Raw genomic sequence first — 22,368 nt, 5'->3', positions numbered from 1 at the left:
AGCCTGCGCCCCACAGGGGGAGAGGCCACGACAGTGAGAGGCCCGCATACCGAAAAAAAAAAAAAAAAAAAAAAGTGATGATAGGAAATCAGGTTTATAAAACCTAAAAGCCAAACCTTAATGGCTCTTGCCTGCTAAATAAAATGGCACTGTTATATTGCAGCACCAAGAAAAAAAAGACTGCTACCATCATTCAGCATCAAACAGAAGAAGATACTTTGATTTTGTCAGGAATCAGAGTTGAGACAAATATTCTACTTTCTGCACAATCACTTTTTTGTACACTTGAAGCTAACACAACACTGTAAATTAACTATGCGTCAATTAAAAAAACCAATATTTGTTTGAAAATTCAGTGGTAAATACTATGATTTCTCTACTGCAAAGACAAATGAGGAGTTAAGGAAAAGCCAGGTAGATCAAATAAGTAGTTGTTAAGAGTTCACCAAATGCCCAGCATTTTGCAAAATGACTGGGGGGAGGAAAAAAGAAATGTAGGTCCTGATCCTTGTTTCAAAACTTTAGAATTTTCTTGCAAAATTCTATCTTAATAAATAGAGAAGGCGTGTTTTTGTTAACACAGTTTACATTTAATAGGCCCTAAAAATTGTTTATTAAATGAATGAAATGATAATGCATGAGCAAAGACCATTGTCACACGTTGGAAAATGTTTGCAAAGACAGTGATACATGAACAAGGTTTAAAATGTTTTTAGTAAATACTTCTAAATAATTTTTCCCTACACAAAATGAAAACAAAGTTTGGCAGAATTTTTGTTTTGCTACTTAAAATGAAACCATAAAAAGCATCATTAATTAACCTCAATGACATATCCAATGGGAACATGTCATGTTTGATACAATATTGTCAGTGATACTTTGTTTTTCCTAGATGTGACAAAGTTTACTATTCAGAAGAAGAGAATTTCAAAATTAGTTAAAATTAGTTTTTTAAAGAAGAAAATGCTTTACATCCTTGCTATTCAAAGAGTGGACTATGGACATGAAACATCAGGGTAGTTTATTAAAAATTGCGGAATCCAAGATACTGCTCCAAACACATAAAATCAGAATCTATATCGTAACAAGATTTCCAGGTGATGTGCATACACACTAAAGTTTAAAAAGAACTGTTCTACATACTTCATATTAAAGGCATGTATATGCATTTATAACAAAGATTACTAATTAAGTGTAAGCTTGTGATTTCTACCCTCTAAAAAAATGGTTAAAAAACTGAGCAAGTAATTTTTCAGCTCTTATAGTACAGCCATAATTGTGCTAGCCCTTATGAGAAACCCAAAAGCAGTATAACGCAGAGCTCTGATATAAAATGATACACAATCTAATTGAGCACACAAAAAATAATCAGAATATAATGGGCTGCTTACTTTTGACATGATGACTATTAAATACAATAGGATGTGTAAGAACGGAACAGATAAATGTGAACTAGAAAAGTTATTTTGAGGGAGTAAAGGCAATCGGGTACAGGAAAATACCCTGAGAAAACACATAAAGGAGGGGTGGAGCTAACTGAGACCCTTGAAAGATTATCAAAGGGTCTCAAGGGAAGTTTGATTTTATGGAAGCTGGTAATTGGGAGTCAACCGTAGTTCTTAGAAAGCAATGACATGATAGCAATGTGAGTCTTAGAAAGATTAACAGAATGAAAAATATGTATTATTATAGGGATGAACTTGAGTCAGAAGAGCCTAGAAGTTGAAGGTCAGAGCTGTCCATGTCAATTTGGAACTCATCAGCTTGTAGATGAGGTTAAGACTGTAGAGAGGGATGATCATACCAAGCATTAGGAGAAAAAGGCAGAGAGCCAAAAACAGACATCCAGTTCAGTCAACATTCAGTGAACAACTATGTTCCCAGCACAATGCTCTACACTGGTAAAACAATGGTGACTAAGGTTTGGTCCTTGCCCTGAAGGAGCCAACTCAGTCATCTATGGTCTGGGAGTTATGCTAAAAGAAAAGGTAACAAAGAGACAATGGAGAAACCAGAAGAGACACTGAAGGGCTCCAACAGCATAATATCTAGAAAGTCAAAGGAAGAGGGATCTTAAGGAATGTCAGAGACACCTAAATATCAAGGGAAGCAAGGATTTGGTATAAAATCAGTCTGATACATTTTGAGAAAAAAAGTATCTGTTTATGTATTCAAATCTCTAAATTGTTTTTTACTTTTCCAAGCTTCTCAATTTACAACCTAAACTTCAGGGGACAAGAAAATTCTCATGTAAAATTGTTTGCTAAATAAGGCTTGTTCTAAGAGGACAAATACTCATAGAATGTATATGTATCACTGTGTTTTTCCTATGCTCCAAATAGTATCAAAACCACGCACACACACACACACACAAAACCCTTATAGGCAACTTGTCATCTTCTATAATTATCTAACTGCCAAATCCATTCCCAGGGATTTATTCTTTAAGAAACTCAAAATTGTTCATAAAGAAGGCTAAAAATAGCACTGAAAGGGAAACTCAGTGGTTTCCATTGAGGCTATAGATTTTACTGTTTGGTTTTTATTTAATATAACTAATACAAAATGGGAATATGTCTACTTTCTTGACATATGCTTAAAGAACAGGATCATACATGAACCTCTAAAAACATAAAAGCTTTACCCAGAAAAAAACACAAATTCAAGATAATCACAGGTTACCTTGCTGGAGAAAAAGATGTTATTTTGCTTATTCTTGTGCAACTTCTTCCTAAAGCTTACATTTTTCATTTAGAAATTTAATTCTGGGATCAATGATATCTAAATAAAATTTAGGGATACAGAAAATCCAAATGCATTAAAGATATGAGAAATTTTAAGGATTTTATCAGATATACAAAGCCCAGGGTTTACCAAAGCATATCATCAAAATAGCATGTCTAGAATTGAGAACAATGTCATTTTTATTGCTACAACTATAAACAATACGTGGTCCAATACATGATTTAATGTCTTACATTTGTATTCACCAAACTAAACCAATAAAAATAAAAATGGCTGACATTTTTTGAGCAGTTACTAAATAGCAAGCACTCTCTGAGAGTTTTACAAATATTTATTTCATTCAATCCTAAGCACAACCCCAGGAGATAGGTACAATTATTATCCTCATTTTACAAATGAGAAAACAGAGGCACAGAGAGTTTACGAATTAGCCCATTACTTATACATAATAAAACTCTACAGTGAGTCAAGGAAATTAATTTCAAATTGCTATAACTTTTATAGGTTTTACTAATGATACATGGATTTGATATGCCATGGTCCACCATACTTGTTTTTTACATTGTATTTACATAATTTTAAGTAAAAGGAAGTAATTGTGACATACCTTTATCAAAAATACCTGGCAATCACTGATATAATCATATTCCAGTCCATCAAAAGAATGATAATGACGGTCCCCATATATTGTGCACACTGCTGGGCATGGATAATATGTGCAGTTGAACATTCCTCGTCGACAAACACTATTAGAAAATAATACCAACACTGTTACCTTTCTAAGAAACCTGGCTCTAATTAGTATTTTTCAAGCAGCATAAATATTGGAAGGTTTGTATTCAAAAGCATTCACTGAGCCAATAGCCCTTATAAATATGGCCAATTTGTTCTGATAACATTTTATTACAATGATAGATAAGGCATATATTTACCACTTTGTCTAAATAAATTATCAGACATCACAACCAAGCCTGGAAATTGTGCCTGGGTCACACAGAAAACAGGTGATGGAATGAAAAATTAAACATACGCCTGCTGGTGGCTAAAAGACCACAATGCCATCTCATCTACTGGAGTCCATTTAAATACCTTAGACAGGACTTGTTCATGAACTTAGAATTTTTATCCACATTTCAAGGAAACTGTATTTCAATTTTATTTTATGGCTTATTTCCAAACAGAAAACTTTCCATCAAATGTGACCTTCTCTTTGGAACACATCACTTTCTTATAAACTTGAGATATGTTTTTCCTATTAAGTTTTCAAATTGTCATAGTTCATTTTTTTCTCCTGGGTTGAACAAATAGGAGTAAAAATAATGATCCCCTGAAGGTAGTAGCTCCCAACCAACTCCTGAAAGCCTTTAAAATCTTATTTACTCAGACTTGGTTTGCTTTTTGCTGAAATCAGTCACATTAAGTAAATACAAGACGACTGAAACTAATACAATTTCTTAGGAAAATTGTGAAATAAACAGATCTCATTACCAGGTATAACATGGTGTAGCAATCACTTCTCCTGAGAGGTACTCCCAATCTTTCCAGATACACGGACAGCTTTCAGGAACATAACACTTTCCTTTGTGCTCTGCCATCCTTTCAAGGGAAGAAGTAAATGCTATTTAATATAAACTACTAATTTCAGTTTTTTAAAAAATCAGCAATCTTGTCATATTCGAAACCATCTATATTTGTTACAGCTGTCGTAAGCATGTTCTATCTGACCTATGGAGGAGTCGAATCCAGTCTTTCTCCCCTATTTTACCACATAGTACCTTTCACATCACAGAAATAAATAAATGCCAGGCAAATGACTGGATGCAAAATTTTAAAATTTTTGTTATCACTTAGTACAATAAAAGGGAGACAGAAGCCTAAATTTCCGGGTAAAGTGAGATATACTGAAAAAACAATTAAAGAGGAAGTAAGGCTCCCTTTCTTTAATATTTCTACTTGATAGAAGAGTCTGTGAGTCTAAGAATTTTTTTTACAAAATAGTGAAGTATGAGCTGGATAACATTTTCTATTACAGGATAGAGAGAGTAATCAAAAGCTTCTTTTGTTAGTGCTGAAAGTTAAAATCCCTGAGACTTTAGGTGTGTCTTGAATAAGAAACCATTATATTATTAACATATCAAGTTGTGAATGTTGGTTTCTTCAAAGTGTAATTTCCTTCATGAAAGATTACCCCATAAGAAAGTATCTTAAAATATCTCTGAATACAAAAATTAAAACAAAATCATTATTCATAATCTCAAGGAAAAATCAATTTGGGTGTATTATCAAAGTATTTTGATATGAAGATAAAATAAATATATATAATAAATATTTCAATACCCTTATTATAAATATATACATATATTTTTCAATATTCCTAAAATCTTTTCTCAAAAATAGCTTCCATAAATAATAATAAAATACTAATAAATAATACATACAATAATTTAAATATATAATAGTATGACTATAATATAATAATAAAAGAAATTAAAATAATAAATAATGGATAATAAAATAGTAATAGCAACATTCAAATCTACTAGTAAAAATAGATAAAATATATAGTTTTTTTCTGAACTTGCTTTAAAATGTGAGAATTCCATGTTGTCAAAATTAACATAGAAGTCAGGATTCCTGACTTCTTGCCTCTTCTCTCAAATAGAAATAATCACATATGTTCCTTTAGTGCTCTGCTTCCTCGCTCATAGTTTATCTAATGCATATGTTATCCATTTGACTTTAAGTGTCACTCCGGAAGACCATGAATATCTTGTTAATGGTTGTGTTCCAATGCCTAGCACATAGCAGACACTCAATTGTTGAGTAAAGGTGAAGAAATGAGAAACTATTTATATAAATGATGCATCAACTCATTCAGATTTCCTTCTTTCAGACAACAGTGCCCTAGAGTCCATTAATTTCTCCCCTCAACTTTTCCAAACTTCTAGCCACTTTCCCTGAACATTGCATCTCTCTTCTGCCTAGAAAACTAAAAGATTTCTTTCTCATCACTCAGGACTGAATTTAGTGCAATCTTTTCAGCGCAATCTTTTATGTACCACACTCCCTATATATAGAAGTCTGTACAAACCTTTACTGGAGGGTTTACCACAATGAACTGCAAGTAATTCATTAAACGTCTTACAGAGAAAATAAGAACAATAACAGAAACTAGTATTTTTGAGTGTTAACTATGGCCCAGCCACTGTTCCACCCGCTTTAAATACATCCTTGACTCATCTAATCCTAGTGACAATTCCATAAGGTAGATTCTATTGTTATCTTATATATATTTATTTTAGCACCACCATCCCTGTGTCTTAACACAGTGTCCCAGATATTAGGTGCTTCATAAACATTGGCTGCTGAATTGTTTAGATAAGGGATGCCTCACAGAAATGAACCACAATTCTTTTTTTTTCAATTCTCATTTCTTTTTAAAAATATTATTCATATTTTTAATTTTTTAATTGAAGTATAGTTAATTTATAATATTATATTAGCTTCTGGTATACAGCATAGTGATTCAGTATTTTTACAGGTTATACTCCATTAAATGTTGTAAGCTCAGTTCTTAAATAACCAGCCAAAGTAGTGGTTTTAAATGGTTACATTGATGACTGATGAGTTTTTCATAACTAATCAAAACTGGAAGAAGGAAGAAGAGAGCTGTAAATCACTGTGTATTGTCTGCTTTAAGCAGGTTTGGGAAGTGGGGTTAGTAATAAAATAAACATTTACTGAGCACCTACCATATGACTAGTGTGCTGCATATACTCAACCATCTATGAAGTAGATATTATTACACCCGTTTTAAAAAGACAAAGTTGAGACTCCAAGTGGTTAAGATTTGTCCCGAGGTACTTTACCTAATAAGAAAGAGGGCCAACATTTTAACCCATTTCTATATGACTCTTTCCACTATATTACTTTCCATTTCTTTAATCCACAATGATTTCTAAACTAAGATATGTGGTCCATTTGTAGTCGATGAACTGCTGGCACTATAAGAGCCCCATGAAAACAAGTGATACCAGGCTTATTGTCCTAAAATAAGCCAGCCAAGGTCACGTGGAAGTCAATACAAATCATACTACCAAAAACAACTTTATAATAGAAAGTTCCATGTAACAAAATTATTTCCAAACAGTGAGAGGTCTCTTAGTCAATTATAACTATACTTATTTCAATAAAATAAGAGAAGGTGGGAGGAAATTACTTTAAGTTTTTGTAATAAAATCTGACCAGTAAATTAATAAATCACTGTTGAACTAAAAGTCAAAGGTGACAGCAAATAGATATTTTTTTAAATAATAGCATCAACTACAAGCACATGAAACAAAATTAGGATGTAGATTTATTTAATCAGCCATGCATCCCTGAGTCATAATCAAATCAAATAAATCAAGCAATGTTGTAAGGTTCAGTTATTTTACTATAATAAAGGTTTTATTTCCCTTGTCCTTTTTACTAAAATGTCTTCCTTGCTCATCTGCTATATGACCTGATTTCTACCTGCCTTTATTTTCCCAGGCAAGGCCTTGTTCTTTCACACTCCTTCTGTGTCCTTTCTTTCTAAAGAGATTGATACAGTCCCATTACTTGGCTCTTCAACCTATTCCAGATGGGGACCATTTAGACAAATGTGACTCTCCTGGGAAACAGACCACAAAACCTCTCTCTTCTTTGCTCCTGGTTTATATGAATAGAGCCCAGGAATCGCTTTGTGTGAGTACGTTCATCGAGAAAGAATGGGTGACCTCTTTGCCTTAGGTGGCCCTCCCTCTGTGCACTGCCTCTATTCATTACCAGAAGAGGGAAGGCCAGTGAGGCCAGATCCCACGTGTGCCTGCAAGGAAGCAAATAGCCACCAGATTCTGTATTTACCTTCCATGTATACTAGGCATTTCTGCTACTAAAGAAAATTTACAAAGATAAGAGTAAATTATGCTGCCATAAAATAGTGGCCCATACTTATTGAGTGTATACACACACACACACACACACACACACACAGGCACACACACCACATTTCACGATGCCTAACTGAGACTTTAAAGGAACTTGCAGAAAAATCACGCAGCTGATATCGGCAGGGCTGGGATTTGAAACAGGTGTGTCTGAAGCCAGAGCTCCCACTGTTACCACTGCCCTAAGTAGGCTCAACACACCATTTTCTGTAACATCCATTAGATAGATCAGTTGGCATCAATAATATAACTTAAAACCAACAACAGTAACAGCACAACAGAATATACAAAAGATATGTACTTCATGTGTTTTGAATACAGAGTGGCTCACTATCATTTTCCCAAAATTGCAGTTGAATCAGGAGGTAAATGCCAAGTCCATCCTGAAATGAGTTCTCTCCTCGATTCATTGCATTACTTTAATTATATTGTGTACGTAACATATTGTGACATTATTTAGCCATGTGTTATATGTGATATGCATCTCACACATAACATATGTGATATGTTCCATGAGCACAGAAAAATAATTACAACAGTCTTCTAGTTACCAACTCAAAGTGAACCACTAGTCAGAACACAATTTTAGCTATTCCTATAAATAATGTTTTTAAGTGCTCTTGTGTTTTCTATCAGATTCTAAACGTTCTGTATTATCAAGAAAAAGTGGCTTACCCTGGAGCACAAACACAGCCACTTATGCAGGGTGATGATGGGGCACAAGTGAAGTTCATAGCCAGGTTTGCACATGTAGTTTCACAATTTACGCCACCAGCTGGTAATTCAGGGTCAGGAAACCTACAGTCGAAATACTGTTTTCCCTCGGGGCAGATGCGAACTTCAGGGACAAGGCACAGATAAAATACCCTTAACTTTGTATTTGCTCTATACATTTAATCTTATTGACATGCATTTGTCATCAAAACACAATTCACCATAGAATACAGTGCATTTAACAGTAATAACTGATTTTACTCTGTGATGTTTGGTTCATGAGCTTACAAACATTCCCTAGACAGATTTCCTTTAATCACCTAAATTTCCAAAATCTATTTTGAGTTTGAAAACTTTAGCTGCCTTCCATAAAGCAGTAACTAAATAACCAGTATATAATTTTCTGAGATCAAGAACCAGGGTATTTTGATTAATCCAAACATATATTATCAATTTTTGAGGACTGACAGTACAGTATATTTAAACTTTACAAAGTTGTATGTTTACAACAAACACATGATACTTTTAGATCTTGCTTCACTTCTGAGTCATTATTTACATTAGTCCTCACTATAATGTAGAAGTGCAGAAAATGGACATAATTACAGGCAGGCTAGGGGTTACATATTGCTCCAGAAACTTCTGAGCTCAGAGGGATTAAATAACACCCCTTATCTGGGGCCAAAAGGAATCTTGGGGATTCCTCTGTGAGAAGTCTGGCCACCTGGGCATCCTTTTCTTCAATGCTGAGCCACCCTGACGCAAATGGGGCAAGGCAGGGAGGGCCTAGTAGCTATTGAATATGTGTGTGGTCCATGAACATACATTGTAAAGAAGCCCTAGACAGCCTGAATCCTCATAAATTGAATCCAGGGCATATAATTTAAAGCTAATTTATAAAATATATTACATAACTGTGCAAATAAATAACAAAGCAATAGCTCACAATTAGTTTTAGCAGCCTACACTCTTCCTGCCCATTAAAATCAACAAAAGGTAGTTTTGTTAAGTATTTGCCTAGAATTTCTCCACAGTGACCAAAAATTTGAGGCTTTTTGTGTGGTGAAAATAAATAATATAAAGGGTCTCCTAATATATAAGATCTTCAGGAATGATATGCAATCATAAGATGATACTCTCAAGAGAGATGGCAGTCGATGTCATTTTACATGCCATTTCTAATTGATGGCTGCTAGTACTAAAGCTTTGCTACTTATAATGTAGCCCAGGACCCAGTAGCATTAGCATCACTTCGGCCATCAACAGAAATGTTGCAGGCGTCACCCCTGACCTACTGAATCAGAATCAGCATTTTAGCAAGATCCCCAGGTGACTGTGTGTACATTAGAATCTGTTGGTCTGGAGTACGGTTTCCCAACTGCTGTTGCACAAGTGAGTTCCGACAGGTGTCTGGATACATATCCCTAAAGCCTTTGGGGCACGTGGGGTGGTGCTGGGATAGGCAGCATCAAGGCAGCATCCCTGGGTTGATCAGCTCTGACCCTAAGAAGCCTATATGTCCACCCCACACTGTCCTACAAACATTATAATTCCGAATGTGAAAAAAGTTAGGAAGCGCCAGAGTACCATGCTGAGAAACATTCTAAGGCTATTCCTCCATGCACATTGGCAAGGAGGGCTGTGACGGATTAATAACTTCTGCCCTAAGAGTAGGAGCAGTACTAGAGGCACATTCTCTTTAAGGGAAAATCTATCTAGATCTTACCAGTCGAGGGTGTTGCTAACTCATCACATTTCACAGTCCCATTTGAACACTGGCTGGTAGAAGTAAACAAATAGTTAATTCATGAAACCAAACCTCAAGTTTTTTCTGTATTTCAAAAGCAATATAACATGCAAGAATTGACAAATACGATTTTTCCTTTTTACAAATAAGTTATTGGTTTAGGTCCAATTCGAAGAGAGCTATTTCAGTTCAACACATTTTTATCAAACGCTCATATATGTGTGGGGCACTGTAACAGGCATGGGGAATTCAAAGACCAAAATTCGTAGTCTTTAGCCAAGTGCCTATTATATTCTAGTAGGAGAGAAAGACATACAAATAAATAATTTCGCCAGTGTGACATGCAACATAGAAACGTTTAAGACATAGAAGTAAAGCACCAAAAAATGTTTAAAAATCTGTTAGCAATTGACATCAGGGCAGTCAAAGAAGATAAAGTCGGGAAAATTTTGAAGAAGGGATGGAGGTTACGATATAGATTAAAGTAGGAAGGCCGTCACACTGAGTGGAGATGTAGTACAAAGCCATGTAGGGGTAGGACAGCTTTCCATGCAACAGAGTGCCATGTGGGAAGTGACAGGGGATGCAGATGGCAAAGAGTCAAAGGCCAGCTCCTATGAAGACACTAAGAATTTATCCGTGAAGTGAGTCACTAAAGACCTTAAACACAGATGTGATATGGTTGGTTTGAATTCTAGAAAAGTCATTCTGGCAGCAGTGTGGAAGATAGAGTGAAGTCCAATCTTGCAACCTGAGTTCGAAAGTCAGGGCATAAGGCAAAAACCAAATTCAGGCAATGTGAATCTTGAAAATCCCTTAAGAAGATATCATGATAAGGAAAAACACACCAGTTCTCAATAAGCCAGTGGATAAACCACAAAACTAAAACCCCTCAGTAACTTACAGTATTTGAACACCCATCTCATCCTTAACTTTTATTTGAGAACCAAACTGATCAAAGGCCTTCCATTTCACTATTTGAAACTTCAATTCATAGCTCTTTTCTGCAGTTATGAGCACAAGACTTAGGCATTCCATGTTGAAATGTAATATATCCACGTGGTTGTATATATATATATATATATATATATATATATATATATATATATATTAGGGTTTAATATATAGAAATGTAATATATATGGTTTAAAAGTTTATATATTAAGGTTATCTGTATTTTTCAAATTATAGGTGTCATATTTCAATTTATGGTTTTGGTTAAGAAGTTACATGATTACATGTTATTTGTCAAGAACAATCACCATCACTGAAATCTACCATAAGGCTGAGGGCGTTGGGATGAGCTCCCCAGGTTGGTAAATGCTGCCTCTGTAATGACACCGACAGTGAAATCTGTAAGGAAAAGAAAGGGTTAAATTAACAAAATAGGATATAAATTTTTAAAAAAAACACTGAAATTCAAGCAGACCATATGCTCTGTACTGGTAATTTTAATGCACAGTCTAACAATGACATTACTCCATGAGATTCCATGCAATTCTGTTATACAAATGTGAAGCCTTGTGCAGCTTTAGATTTTGTTCTCTAAATTCAAGCTCTGTATTGTTTTAGTGACAGAACAGACTGTGTTGTTTTTGTCACCAAATAAAAAGTCCCTGAAGGCACTTCAGGGAAACACAACTGGTATATCATTTAGCCTTATGTAGACAACAAAAGTCTTTATGTCGTATGAGATTCGAGAAATTTCTGAGCGCTGAGAGACATTAAAATCCTGCTACTAAAATCTGCCACATGACCGTGAAACATAAACCTTGCTATCATTATTGATATGGCAAAAGCAAGTGGGAATAAACTTCAGGATTAACCATCAGATTCCTTAGCTCTTTCTATAGAGATTTTGTGAACACATACAGGGTTAACAAATAAATAAATAAAGGTAAAGACATTAAGAAGTATTAAAGAAACAACTCACAAGCAGATCTTTGCATATACGCACACTTATTTCACGGAAAAAGTGACTGTTCAATAGTGGAAAAAATGTATGGTGCTGAGTCAATTAGATAAAAAAAAGAAAGAAAGGAAAGAGGCATGATAGCCCATTTATCCTGTAAGGGAGAAAAGAGATAAAAACTGGACGCTGTCAACCCACTCCTGTGACGTACATGGGCACACAAAAGCTAAGTGTGTCTTCATAGTATTTGCCTTCGGGACAGTTGCAGCCTTCAGCACAGTCATCATGACACTGTTCTGGGGAAGAGACAGAGATGCAGGAGCGACGACAGAAGGAGGAGCAGTGATGGTACATCATGCCTTTCTGGCACACCACCCCTGAGGACGAAGAAGCATCAGTTGAGAAAGATCTCCACAGGGCCGAGAAGCATTTTATGCTGGTTATAAGTCTATGATAGACATAAATCATGAAAAAAGAAGATATCTTACAAATAAATATCAATATCAATAAATATCAATAAACCTAGAACATTACAGAATCCTATATCATAAATAAATAAATAAATAAATAAAATAAACAATTCTTTGCCTCAGTGTAACAGAAGAACAAAATTTCTATGTGAAATATATTTACGTGTGACATTCCATAACATTCTTTAACAGTCTGTGCTATAATTCTTTTAAGTATTTTTAAGGTATTTTATCCGTCTAAATAAACTTCCTTTCCTCACATTTTAAATTTATTTACTGCTATACTGACACCACCTTCTTCTTTGACATTATTTAATCCTAAATAAACTTTTAGTCCTCTACAAATAACACAAAACTTGACTTTATCAATCTGTACTCACAGCTCCTGTTTTTTGCCTTTTTAATCATGTTTGCACTTTTTGCTAAACCCTCCAATTTCTTTTTAGAACAAACTGAACTGATTACAGTAAGCAAACTAAAATAATCTAAAAACACACTTATACAAACAAAAATGCTGGAAAAAACACAACTGAAATAATGTTAAATGTATAATTGATCTTGTGAGAAAAAAATGGGGGTGGAGGGTAACTTCTCCATATGCCAGAAGTAAAGAGAGAAATAAAATTCAGAACTTTAAATAAGTAGAGGAAGGGAGGATGGGTCCCAGAAATCTTGGACCTGATATTTAACTCTTAAGGAAATGGAAAATGAAAGTTGGTCCTTTTCAGGGCAAGGAATTGGGAGACCCTTAACTTGGACCTCCAAAAAAATCTCCATCGTCAGTTGAAAAGATGGACTACAGCAGAGGTCAGCAAACTTTTTTTGTAAAGAGCTAAATGGTAAATAGTTTCAACTTTTCTGGCCATACAGTCTCTGTCACAACTACTCAACTCTACCCTTGTAGCTCAAAAGCAGTCATAGACAATATGCAAACATATGGGCAGTAAACTTTATTTTCAAAAACACGGGAAGCCCAAGGGTGTAATTTGCCAACTTCTGGACTAGAAGAAATCTGCTCATAGTACAGGGAGATGCCAGGAAAGCTTCTCTAACTCTGTGGGGTCTCTGATGAAATAAAGCATCCTCTGAGAAATCAAATTCCTGCACATGTTTGGTATATGAATTTACATTACTTTTATATTTACGTTATTTTTGTCTTAGAAAGCCCAAGCTGAGAAATTAACATCAAAACTGGCCAGTGTTACTCCTGGAATAATAGGAAAAAGTTTTTTGAAACCACTGAGGGATAAAGAGATGGAGAGAATGATACTCCTGAAACCCAGGTCACAGAAGATTCTAATGGGGGTAAGGGGAATGGGCAGCCTTGATAAAGAAAGATTAAGTCATAAAAGAAATTCTAGAACAGTAAGGAAAGGAAACAATCTACCATGCATGATAACAACAGACATCATAACCAGGAAGATTCGAGCCCTAAGAACTTGAGATAATAATTGCCTGTTGCATAATTTACCTACAAATCTGTGTCACTATACCACATAATGCTTTCCCATACTTTCCAATATTTAGAACGTTTCTATAAGAATTTTTTCAAATGTTTCAAATTATTTCTGTTGCATATTTCAAACCATACAACTACACTCTAATTTTGCTTATGGTAAAAATAGTCAAAAGCCATTGGTCTTATCCAACAGAGCTCCAATTTTAAGAAATAAAGTATTTCATTTTTCATGTTTACACATTATAATATGTCAAATAACTTAAGCAAATATTGACTTTTTATTTTAAAAAATAGCAGTAATTACAAATACAAAAATCTCTAAAGTGTTATTTGAGCATCTTTATCAGTGACAATGCCATCATACTCACCACAGAATGAAATCTGAGCTCTGAAATCGATGGGAACACCACGCTGGCCACAGAGGTAGGCATAGTGGGCAAGAGCATTGCACAGGCAGGCGCTGCCGCACTTGCATGCATCGTGGCGGCATAGCTGATAGTACAGCCCAGGGCTAATATGGATGTGGCAAGGAGCAAAGAGCTCTTGGTGGATAACATCACAGTGTGCTGCATATCCAACTAACAGACAAAGAACCCCATTAGCACTTCATTTACTAGCCTAGCTAGTATCAAATAAAGTATCAAATTCCAGCACTATCCAAGCATCTTGCTTTCCTAGAAATACACTGTACTGCATATTATTTTCAATAAGAGCCAATATTTTCAGCTTATACTTTTTTTGGTTTGTTTTTACTTTCGGTAATATTGGTAACAGCACTTAATCCATATTTAATATTCTTCTAGCAAAAAAAAAAGTATTGTGTTATACCTGAATAACTTGAGCAACAGAAGGGTTAACTGACAGAAGTGGCCTCAATTACCCCATCGCCTGAGGACCATCTTAGGAAATCACCCTAATTCTGCTATAAAGAACTGATGAGTATTAGAAGGTTTATCTCCCAACATCCACACACAATAAAAGCAGTGCCAATTGTGGATGTTATGGCAATTCCCTGGGATACACAATTATCCAGGAAGGACTAGGAATCATCTCACTCCAATGGAGTCTCTGAGGTAAATGGTAATGAGGTAGCTGCCACATAGTCATTGAACGCAATATCTGCTCAAGGCGTAGTGCACAATGTCTGGTAAATATTAGGAGATCAATAATGTTTGATAACTGAATCTATGATGAATACATGAATAAATGAATAATGAATATAAATTGGTAATGGAACATATGCTAAAGGCTATGAGCTATCACTATCAAGCCATTTGAGGGGATGTGTATAATAAGTTCTTGAAATGTGTTGACTTTTCCTTGAGAATGACTGATCAGATACAACTCTTTATGGGAGTAACCAAGTTTGATAAAACAATCTGGAATTCATTTTTCTGAAAAAGCCTCGTCCTGTGATTTCTTGGTGCAATGGACCTTGATTGCATTGATTTCTTCACAGATAAAATTAATCAATCTTTGAGTTGTCATTGTCTTTGAGAGACAAGATGAGCTGCTAGAGATCAGAATTTTTTCACTACTGAGGAATTATACTGAACATTTTGTTGAGCATTTTAAATATATTTATTATTGGAAACACATGGTAATTATCTAAGTAATTACCTGAGTATTATATATTTTTGCATTGTTATGCACATAATATATGAAAACAAATGACAGACTATAACAGCATACTATTAGCATATATACTCCTAATTCCCAGGATCTCCAAGCAAGAGCTTTTATTGCATGCCCTAAAGATTTGTAGATCAAAAAACATTCCTACTGAAATTAAGTGAAAGGGTGACTCAGAAAATCCTTGTTTAAAAATATCCTTCAGAATCCATATCAGAGTTGACTTTCATCTATTTATTTTCCTTTCTTTGGGGATCTTTTTTTTTTTTGGCGGTACGAGGGCCTCTCACTGTTGTGGCCTCTCCCGTTGCGGAGCGCAGGCTCCGGACGCGCAGGCCCAGCGGCCATGGCTCAGGGGCCCAGCCGCTCCGCGGCATATGGGATCCTCCCGGACCGGGGCACGAACCCGTGTCCCCTGCATCGGCAGGCGGACTCTCAACCACTGCGCCACCAGGGAAGCCCCTGGGGATCTTTTTGAATTTACCTATTTGAAATTAAAAAATAATAGTTCATGGCAAAGGTGAAGAAAAATAATATCTAAAATATATATGTCATAGAAGACATAAAATGGGGACAAAAATGATAAAAAATATATATAACAAAATGGTAGGGAATAAAGGAGGTCATTAAAGAAACAACCAGAGAAAATTGGAATAGAGTCTAATTGATAAATTAGAAGTTGGCCTAGATTTAAAAAAAAAAATCACTAAAGATTAAACAAGATTATCTTGTTTTCTTTCCAGGACACTAAAACTATAAGTTAATAGTAAGGACCATAGAACAATAAACAGAATCCTTCCAAACAACCACTACAAAATCCAGAAACTCTACTAACTTCTCATGGGTACTCAATCAATATTCAACCAGAGAAAATTGGAATAAGTCTAATTGATAAAATTAGAAGTTGGCCTAGATTTAAAAAAAAAAATCACTAAAGATTAAACAAGATTATCTTGTTTTCTTTCCAGGACACTAAAACTATAAGTTAATAGTAAGGACCATAGAACAATAAACAGAATCCTTCCAAACAACCACTACAAAATCCAGAAACTCTACTAACTTCTCATGGGTACTCAATCAATATTAATAATGAATTTTTAAAACTACATAAAAACAGTAACTAACCAAAATAATTAAAGGAACAAATTTAAATTATAAAAATATCTATTTAAGCATGCACATTAATTTTCTTTCACAAAGTGATTTTGGAAAAAAAAAAAATACACCGTCTTTTATTGAACAGTAAAATAGCCTTTCATGAGGTCTGCTGTGGCTTTAGTAAAAAAAAAAAATAGCCAAAAATTCTTGGCATGTGAGTTGCACTGTCATTGTAAATTGGAACTCTATGACCATCTCAAATTGTTACACACCTGATGGCACAAAGCTTCTCTGGATCACTGGCTTCCTGCTTATGAAGCCATAATATGTTCTGCGAGTAGGAACTCGTAGTGTGACATCAATAAACAGGAGAATTCACACACACTGTCACACTATGGAACCGAAGTTGAATATCCCAAGACTATACGAGCATTATTAGAATACTTCCAGAGATTTTTCTTTAGCATTTAAATAATCTGAAATATCCAAAATGCTAGCTTACATTTGGGAACAGTTGAGGGATTTCTGAACACCTAAAATAAGTAAATTTATGAATTCAGAGTAGTAAATAAAAGAGTCATTTTCTGGAGTTCTTTTTTAAAGTAACCTAGATTACATAAAGAGGCATATGTATTCAATAAAAATACATAAAGAATGGCATCGATTTTATCATGAAGAAAATCAGAATTTAAAATCACTAATTTTACAAAATTACAGTAATAAAGAGAAATTTTTCCTAGGTTTACATGCAGAAAGACTTACTGTTTTGTTGATTAATGTTGCAGGGGTCCAACATAGGAACATGAACAGGTGCAAAACAAGTGGAGGAAACTCTCCATGCATTTGCATGAAGTTGTGGGGTACCTTCTATCATGCCTGATGGAGAACTAGAAAGCAAATATAATATTTTCTTAGCCTCTCCCATTCATTTCCTTCCTTCAGAGTCTTCAAATATTGAAAAAAGAGAATACTACTTTCTTTAATTTACAAAGAAATCTTAGAGCTTGAAATGTTTTATTACATTTTTAAATATACACGGTGTTAGCTTCCTATTATTAAGACTTTACAGTGTATCAAATTGTGGACATACATGGTTTTATTTAATAATCATTTCAGCCTTGTGAAGGACACACCGTTATCCCCATTTCAGAGAGAAGGCAAAGCAGAAGCTTAGAGAAATATTAATGTTCCCTCAGCTGCTAAGTGTCAGAGGCGAGATTCAAATGTAGTTCACACCACTTTGATGAAATAGCACTCACACAGCCAAAGCATGAATGTGTGTGGTTTAGGGAGGTGGAGGTAGGGAGCTCACGTGATTTTTTTCAGAGTAAAGACAAATGTCCTAAAGAAGAAATAGTCTACACTGCTGGTTCAGTATTTCAATTTTCATTATGAGGCCTGACATACTGCGGTTCCACTGTGAGGTTGGGCAAACAAACCAAGTGAAAATTAAGGAGAAATGGTATAAGAGGCACTCTTCACCCAAGTTTTCTCACTTCTTCAGTTCCCTCAGCAAACCAAAATGGAAGAGAAATATCTACCCTTCAGGCTTATAAACCACAACAATGTTTAAGAGCCAGACACTAAAATGCCCCCTCCAGAAGTCATCAAGATTTAGTAACTTGGGCTTCCCTGGTGGCGCAGTGGTTGCGCGTCCGCCTGCCGATGCAGGGGAACCGGGTTCGCGCCCCGGTCTGGGAGGATCCCACATGCGGCCGGGCCCGTGAGCCATGGCCGCTGGGTCTGCGCGTCCGGAGCCTGTGCTCTGCAACGGGAGAGGCCACAACAGAGGGAGGCCCGCATACCACAAAAAAAAAAAAAAAAAAAAAAAGATTTAGTAACTCATCAGCCAATAGTGAATGACAATCCCTGTTGGAGCTGTGCCAGACACTGTCAGAACTACTTAGAGAATCAGGTTGGACTAGGTTTCCTGTAGGAAGCTTTGACCAAGCAAAAAACTTCATTAATGCAAGCCATAACTGCATGAATTGCTACAACACGACCAAATAGTAGAGTAGCATTTATCTTCACTCTCTTAGTGTCCAAATAAACGTAACTACTTTGCCTACCATTTATCTCATTCACCAATATGAAGCTATATGGAGCTTCTCACCACAAAGACAGGAGGAAAAGAGGGAGCCACACAAGCTACTCCACCATGCTCATCCCTTGTAACCACCCTTTCCTTCTTTTTCCGATTCCTCAAAATGAAACTATTCTCGAAATGTATAGAATTATAACAAACACCCAATCCAAAATCTAATTTTGCTCCAATGAGAACACGAAGACTCACAGAAATTGCATGACTTGCACTAGCTCTTCTCATTCTTTCCCTCTCCATCCCTCTTCATCCCTACAAAGCACAATAAAATAGGTCAAGGTGATAGGTGTACTCAGGAATCCCAGGAGGAACTGACTCAGAGCTTGGCTCTCTTATTTCGTTTAATTCACTTAAAACAATAGATACCAAAAAAAGGAGCTGAAATGTAGACCCATTTATTTATTGCATTCATTTTATAAAATAGCCTTTCAGCTCACTGTAGTTAACTTACTAAAACAAGGCATACAAAATAAATTTTCAAGTAATTAATATTTTCCATTCATTATGTTTGCAGATTCACATTAACTTTGTGATGCAAGGAATTTTAACTGCTTATGTTGGAAAGCTAAACAATGTTTGAAAATTATCTCTGACTCTGAAATATTATCCTGCACTGTTATCAGGCCTGAATGTTTATACATGGAGAAGACTGGTGCCTTAGAAAGAGGCAGACAGATCTGCCATCTGTTAAACATTGACTACTAACCCATTCTGACAAACAGGAAGAGAAAAAGCTTAATGTCTCCTCTGCACATCTTAACCAAGTCACTTAATATAGTTTCTGTTTCACAAATTGATAAGAAATCAATATTCTGATCTACCAATAAATGAAACAAACAAACAAAAGCCGTAAATGACCTAAAAGCAAATTAATTATGCAGGAGAAAAGGTAAAAGAAACTCTCTTTTAAAATTAAAAAATTTAAATGCCCTTTCTCCTTGCTGATCCAAATTCTCTTCTTGGTGCCACATCAAAAGTCCTATACCTCCATTCAGTTCAACTGTCTAGTGCATATAAGGTACTATGCTAGTTCTTAAGAACATAAGGATTAAGGACACGGTCTTTATTCTCAAAGCCTTTGCAGTTTTAAGTGGAAACCAGACAGATAAATGACAGATTTTCATAGATAACAGTCAAAATTAACTTTGGTGGGATACAAACTGACTTTTTGAAGCAAATAATGACCGAGTTGGTTTGAAAAATAAATAGGAGTTACTGGGGAAGATTAGGGAGGGGACAGAACCCAAAGCAGGAAGAATATGCAGAAGTGTTTTTTTAATGGCATTTGGAGAATGGCTTCTCCAGGAAATGGTCCCCGCCTACCCAGCTCACACTGACCTACTCAAAATTTTGCTGTGCTTCTAGCCACAACCACACAAGTTAACACTTAACTTTTTGAATTCACCTCAGTATTTTTATACATATTGTGATTAATACCTCGCCTAGAACAAATTATTTCTGAAAGACGGCTGTCCCCTCCCAATCCACAATATAAGCTCCTTGAGGATGGGAACCATGTCTTACTGCCTTTATTGTCCCACAGTGCTTAGCACAATAACAGGTGCTCAAAGCATTTACACTAAGTTATACACCATGTCTTATCACATGTAGGTGTAAGTGCTTTGTCAATACAAGGGGTATAAATGTATTTTATTGCTTTTTCTCCTAATGAAACACCAACTATCATAAAATCCAATTAACTTAGATGCCACAATGTTGCTTTAGATATATCATTCATACCAAATGATATCAATATTATTAAAGTATAATTTACTATCATTCATACCAAATGATAGTATAAGACTTTTTAAAGGCAGCAAAATTTTTTTTACATAAAATACCATTAAGCTTGACAGGATAGGTGGCAGAGAGAGAATAACGGGAAGTTATTCTGTGGGTAGCCTTCAGGCTCTTGAGTCTCGCTACCTAAATCCAAAGTCCAGCTCCACTGTATTTGAGCTATGTGACTGAGCTATTTATTTGTCACTTTGGTGCCTCAGTTAGCTTCCTTATCTATAAAACAGAGATACTAATCAGGGGATTGCTACTTAAATACTTACATACTTATATAAATACTTAAATACTTATATACTTAAATACTTATATAAACTTAAATACAATAATCCATGTAAAGCTCTTGGAACAGTGAGTACTACGCTATTATTAGTTAAGTAAACATTTTTAATGTAAGAATTTATATCCTCTAAATTACTAGTCATTAAATTATGTTAGCTATACAGAGATCATACTTACAGAAAATCATCCCTTATGTTCCCATTAAACGTGCCACACAGACCTAACGTTCTTCTTTTCCACGCACTAGTGAGCTGAATATAAACTCTTTCCCCATCTATAGCAAACAGAATCTTTAAACCAAACGTGGTTTTTAGAAGAATAAATAAGGATGACAGAGTCTGAATTTCAACAATTCCTGCAGGAAAAGAACATACATAAATCAGCTTTGAGACTCACAGGCAGTGTTCTGAAATGCTAATGTACAACATCGGGAGTCTTCTTCCAAAAGACTTTTTCCCAGTTCCTGCTCCTGTGCTCCGGGGCCAATTTTCACCACCTTGTGCCTGCTTTCTTTTCTTCCATTTCCCTTCTGGGTCTTCAGCAGATATTTTTAATAGATTGTCAGGTGCACATGTAATTTCAGTTGGCAAGCATCTCATGGTGCGGGTGGACAGTCCTTAGACATTTGAAATCTGATCCCTTTAACGTGTGTGTGTGTGTGTGTCTGTGTGTGTGTGTGTGTCTGTGTTTTCCCACGAATTGGTCATGATTCAATAAGGAAGGGGCACTTTTTCAAAAATTCCCCATTCCTTTGAAACTGTCAGCAAAAAGGGGAGCACAGCATTAGAGAAGTGCCACTTTATGAGACATCTTTAGAGACAAGAAACTTGTGCTCAAGACTGAATTTGACTTTTGCAACCAGAAGAGTTGCTCCTGCATCCCTATCACAATTTCTGCCATCAGTCTGGTCACCAAACCGAGAAATCTGAGAATCATTCTTTGATCACTTCATTCCCCTTGTTGTCCTTCCCCAACCAACCCCAATCCAATCCATCACCGAGTTGACAGCACTTTTTTTCTAAATAAAATTTCAATCTGTTTTCCTCTCTCCATCTCTACTGTCACTGTCTTGGATCAGTTTCCTCCTCATTCCTTGTATGCCCTCCTCTAATAATATCCTAACTATTATCTGTGCCTCCTGTCTAACATTTCTCAAAGCCATTTCCATAGTGTTGTTATAGTAGTCTACCAAGAAAAAAAAAAGACAAAGTTAGTCTCCTCATTAAAACTCATTGCTTATTTGGTTGAAGCATATGAGATTGTCATCTTTGTACATAAAAATGGTCAAATAATAACAATTGCGTATTCAATTTCATATCAAGTTCAATCAACATCCTGGCACGGGGCTTCCCTGGTGGTGCAGTGGTTGAGAGTCCGCCTGCCGATGCAGGGGACACGGGTTCGTGCCCCGGTCCGGCAAGATCCCACATGCCGCGGAGCGGCT

General features: G+C 35.6%; 1 protein-coding gene across 2 annotated transcripts in view; it reads right to left on the bottom strand.

Annotated features, from left to right (window-relative positions):
- The window catches only part of OTOGL (otogelin like), a 151,909-nt gene that overhangs the window by 84,390 nt on the left and 45,151 nt on the right, over window positions 1–22,368 (bottom strand). For both annotated transcript variants that reach the window (XM_024123011.2, XM_028490315.2), the window contains exons 17-25: window positions 21,102–21,279; window positions 17,510–17,634; window positions 14,386–14,595; window positions 12,300–12,465; window positions 11,455–11,529; window positions 10,156–10,208; window positions 8,391–8,553; window positions 4,234–4,341; window positions 3,353–3,491 (exon numbers count right to left, since the gene is read on the bottom strand). In XM_024123011.2, coding sequence (XP_023978779.2) covers window positions 3,353–3,491; window positions 4,234–4,341; window positions 8,391–8,553; window positions 10,156–10,208; window positions 11,455–11,529; window positions 12,300–12,465; window positions 14,386–14,595; window positions 17,510–17,634; window positions 21,102–21,279 — 1,217 coding nt within the window. The remainder of the gene's footprint in view (window positions 1–3,352; window positions 3,492–4,233; window positions 4,342–8,390; window positions 8,554–10,155; window positions 10,209–11,454; window positions 11,530–12,299; window positions 12,466–14,385; window positions 14,596–17,509; window positions 17,635–21,101; window positions 21,280–22,368) is intronic.

Source organism: Physeter macrocephalus, chromosome 6 (assembly GCF_002837175.3).
Source record: "Physeter macrocephalus isolate SW-GA chromosome 6, ASM283717v5, whole genome shotgun sequence".
Taxonomy (NCBI): domain Eukaryota; kingdom Metazoa; phylum Chordata; class Mammalia; order Artiodactyla; family Physeteridae; genus Physeter; species Physeter macrocephalus.
Note: the sequence above shows the minus strand (reverse complement) of the source record. Positions and strands in the feature narration are given on the sequence as shown.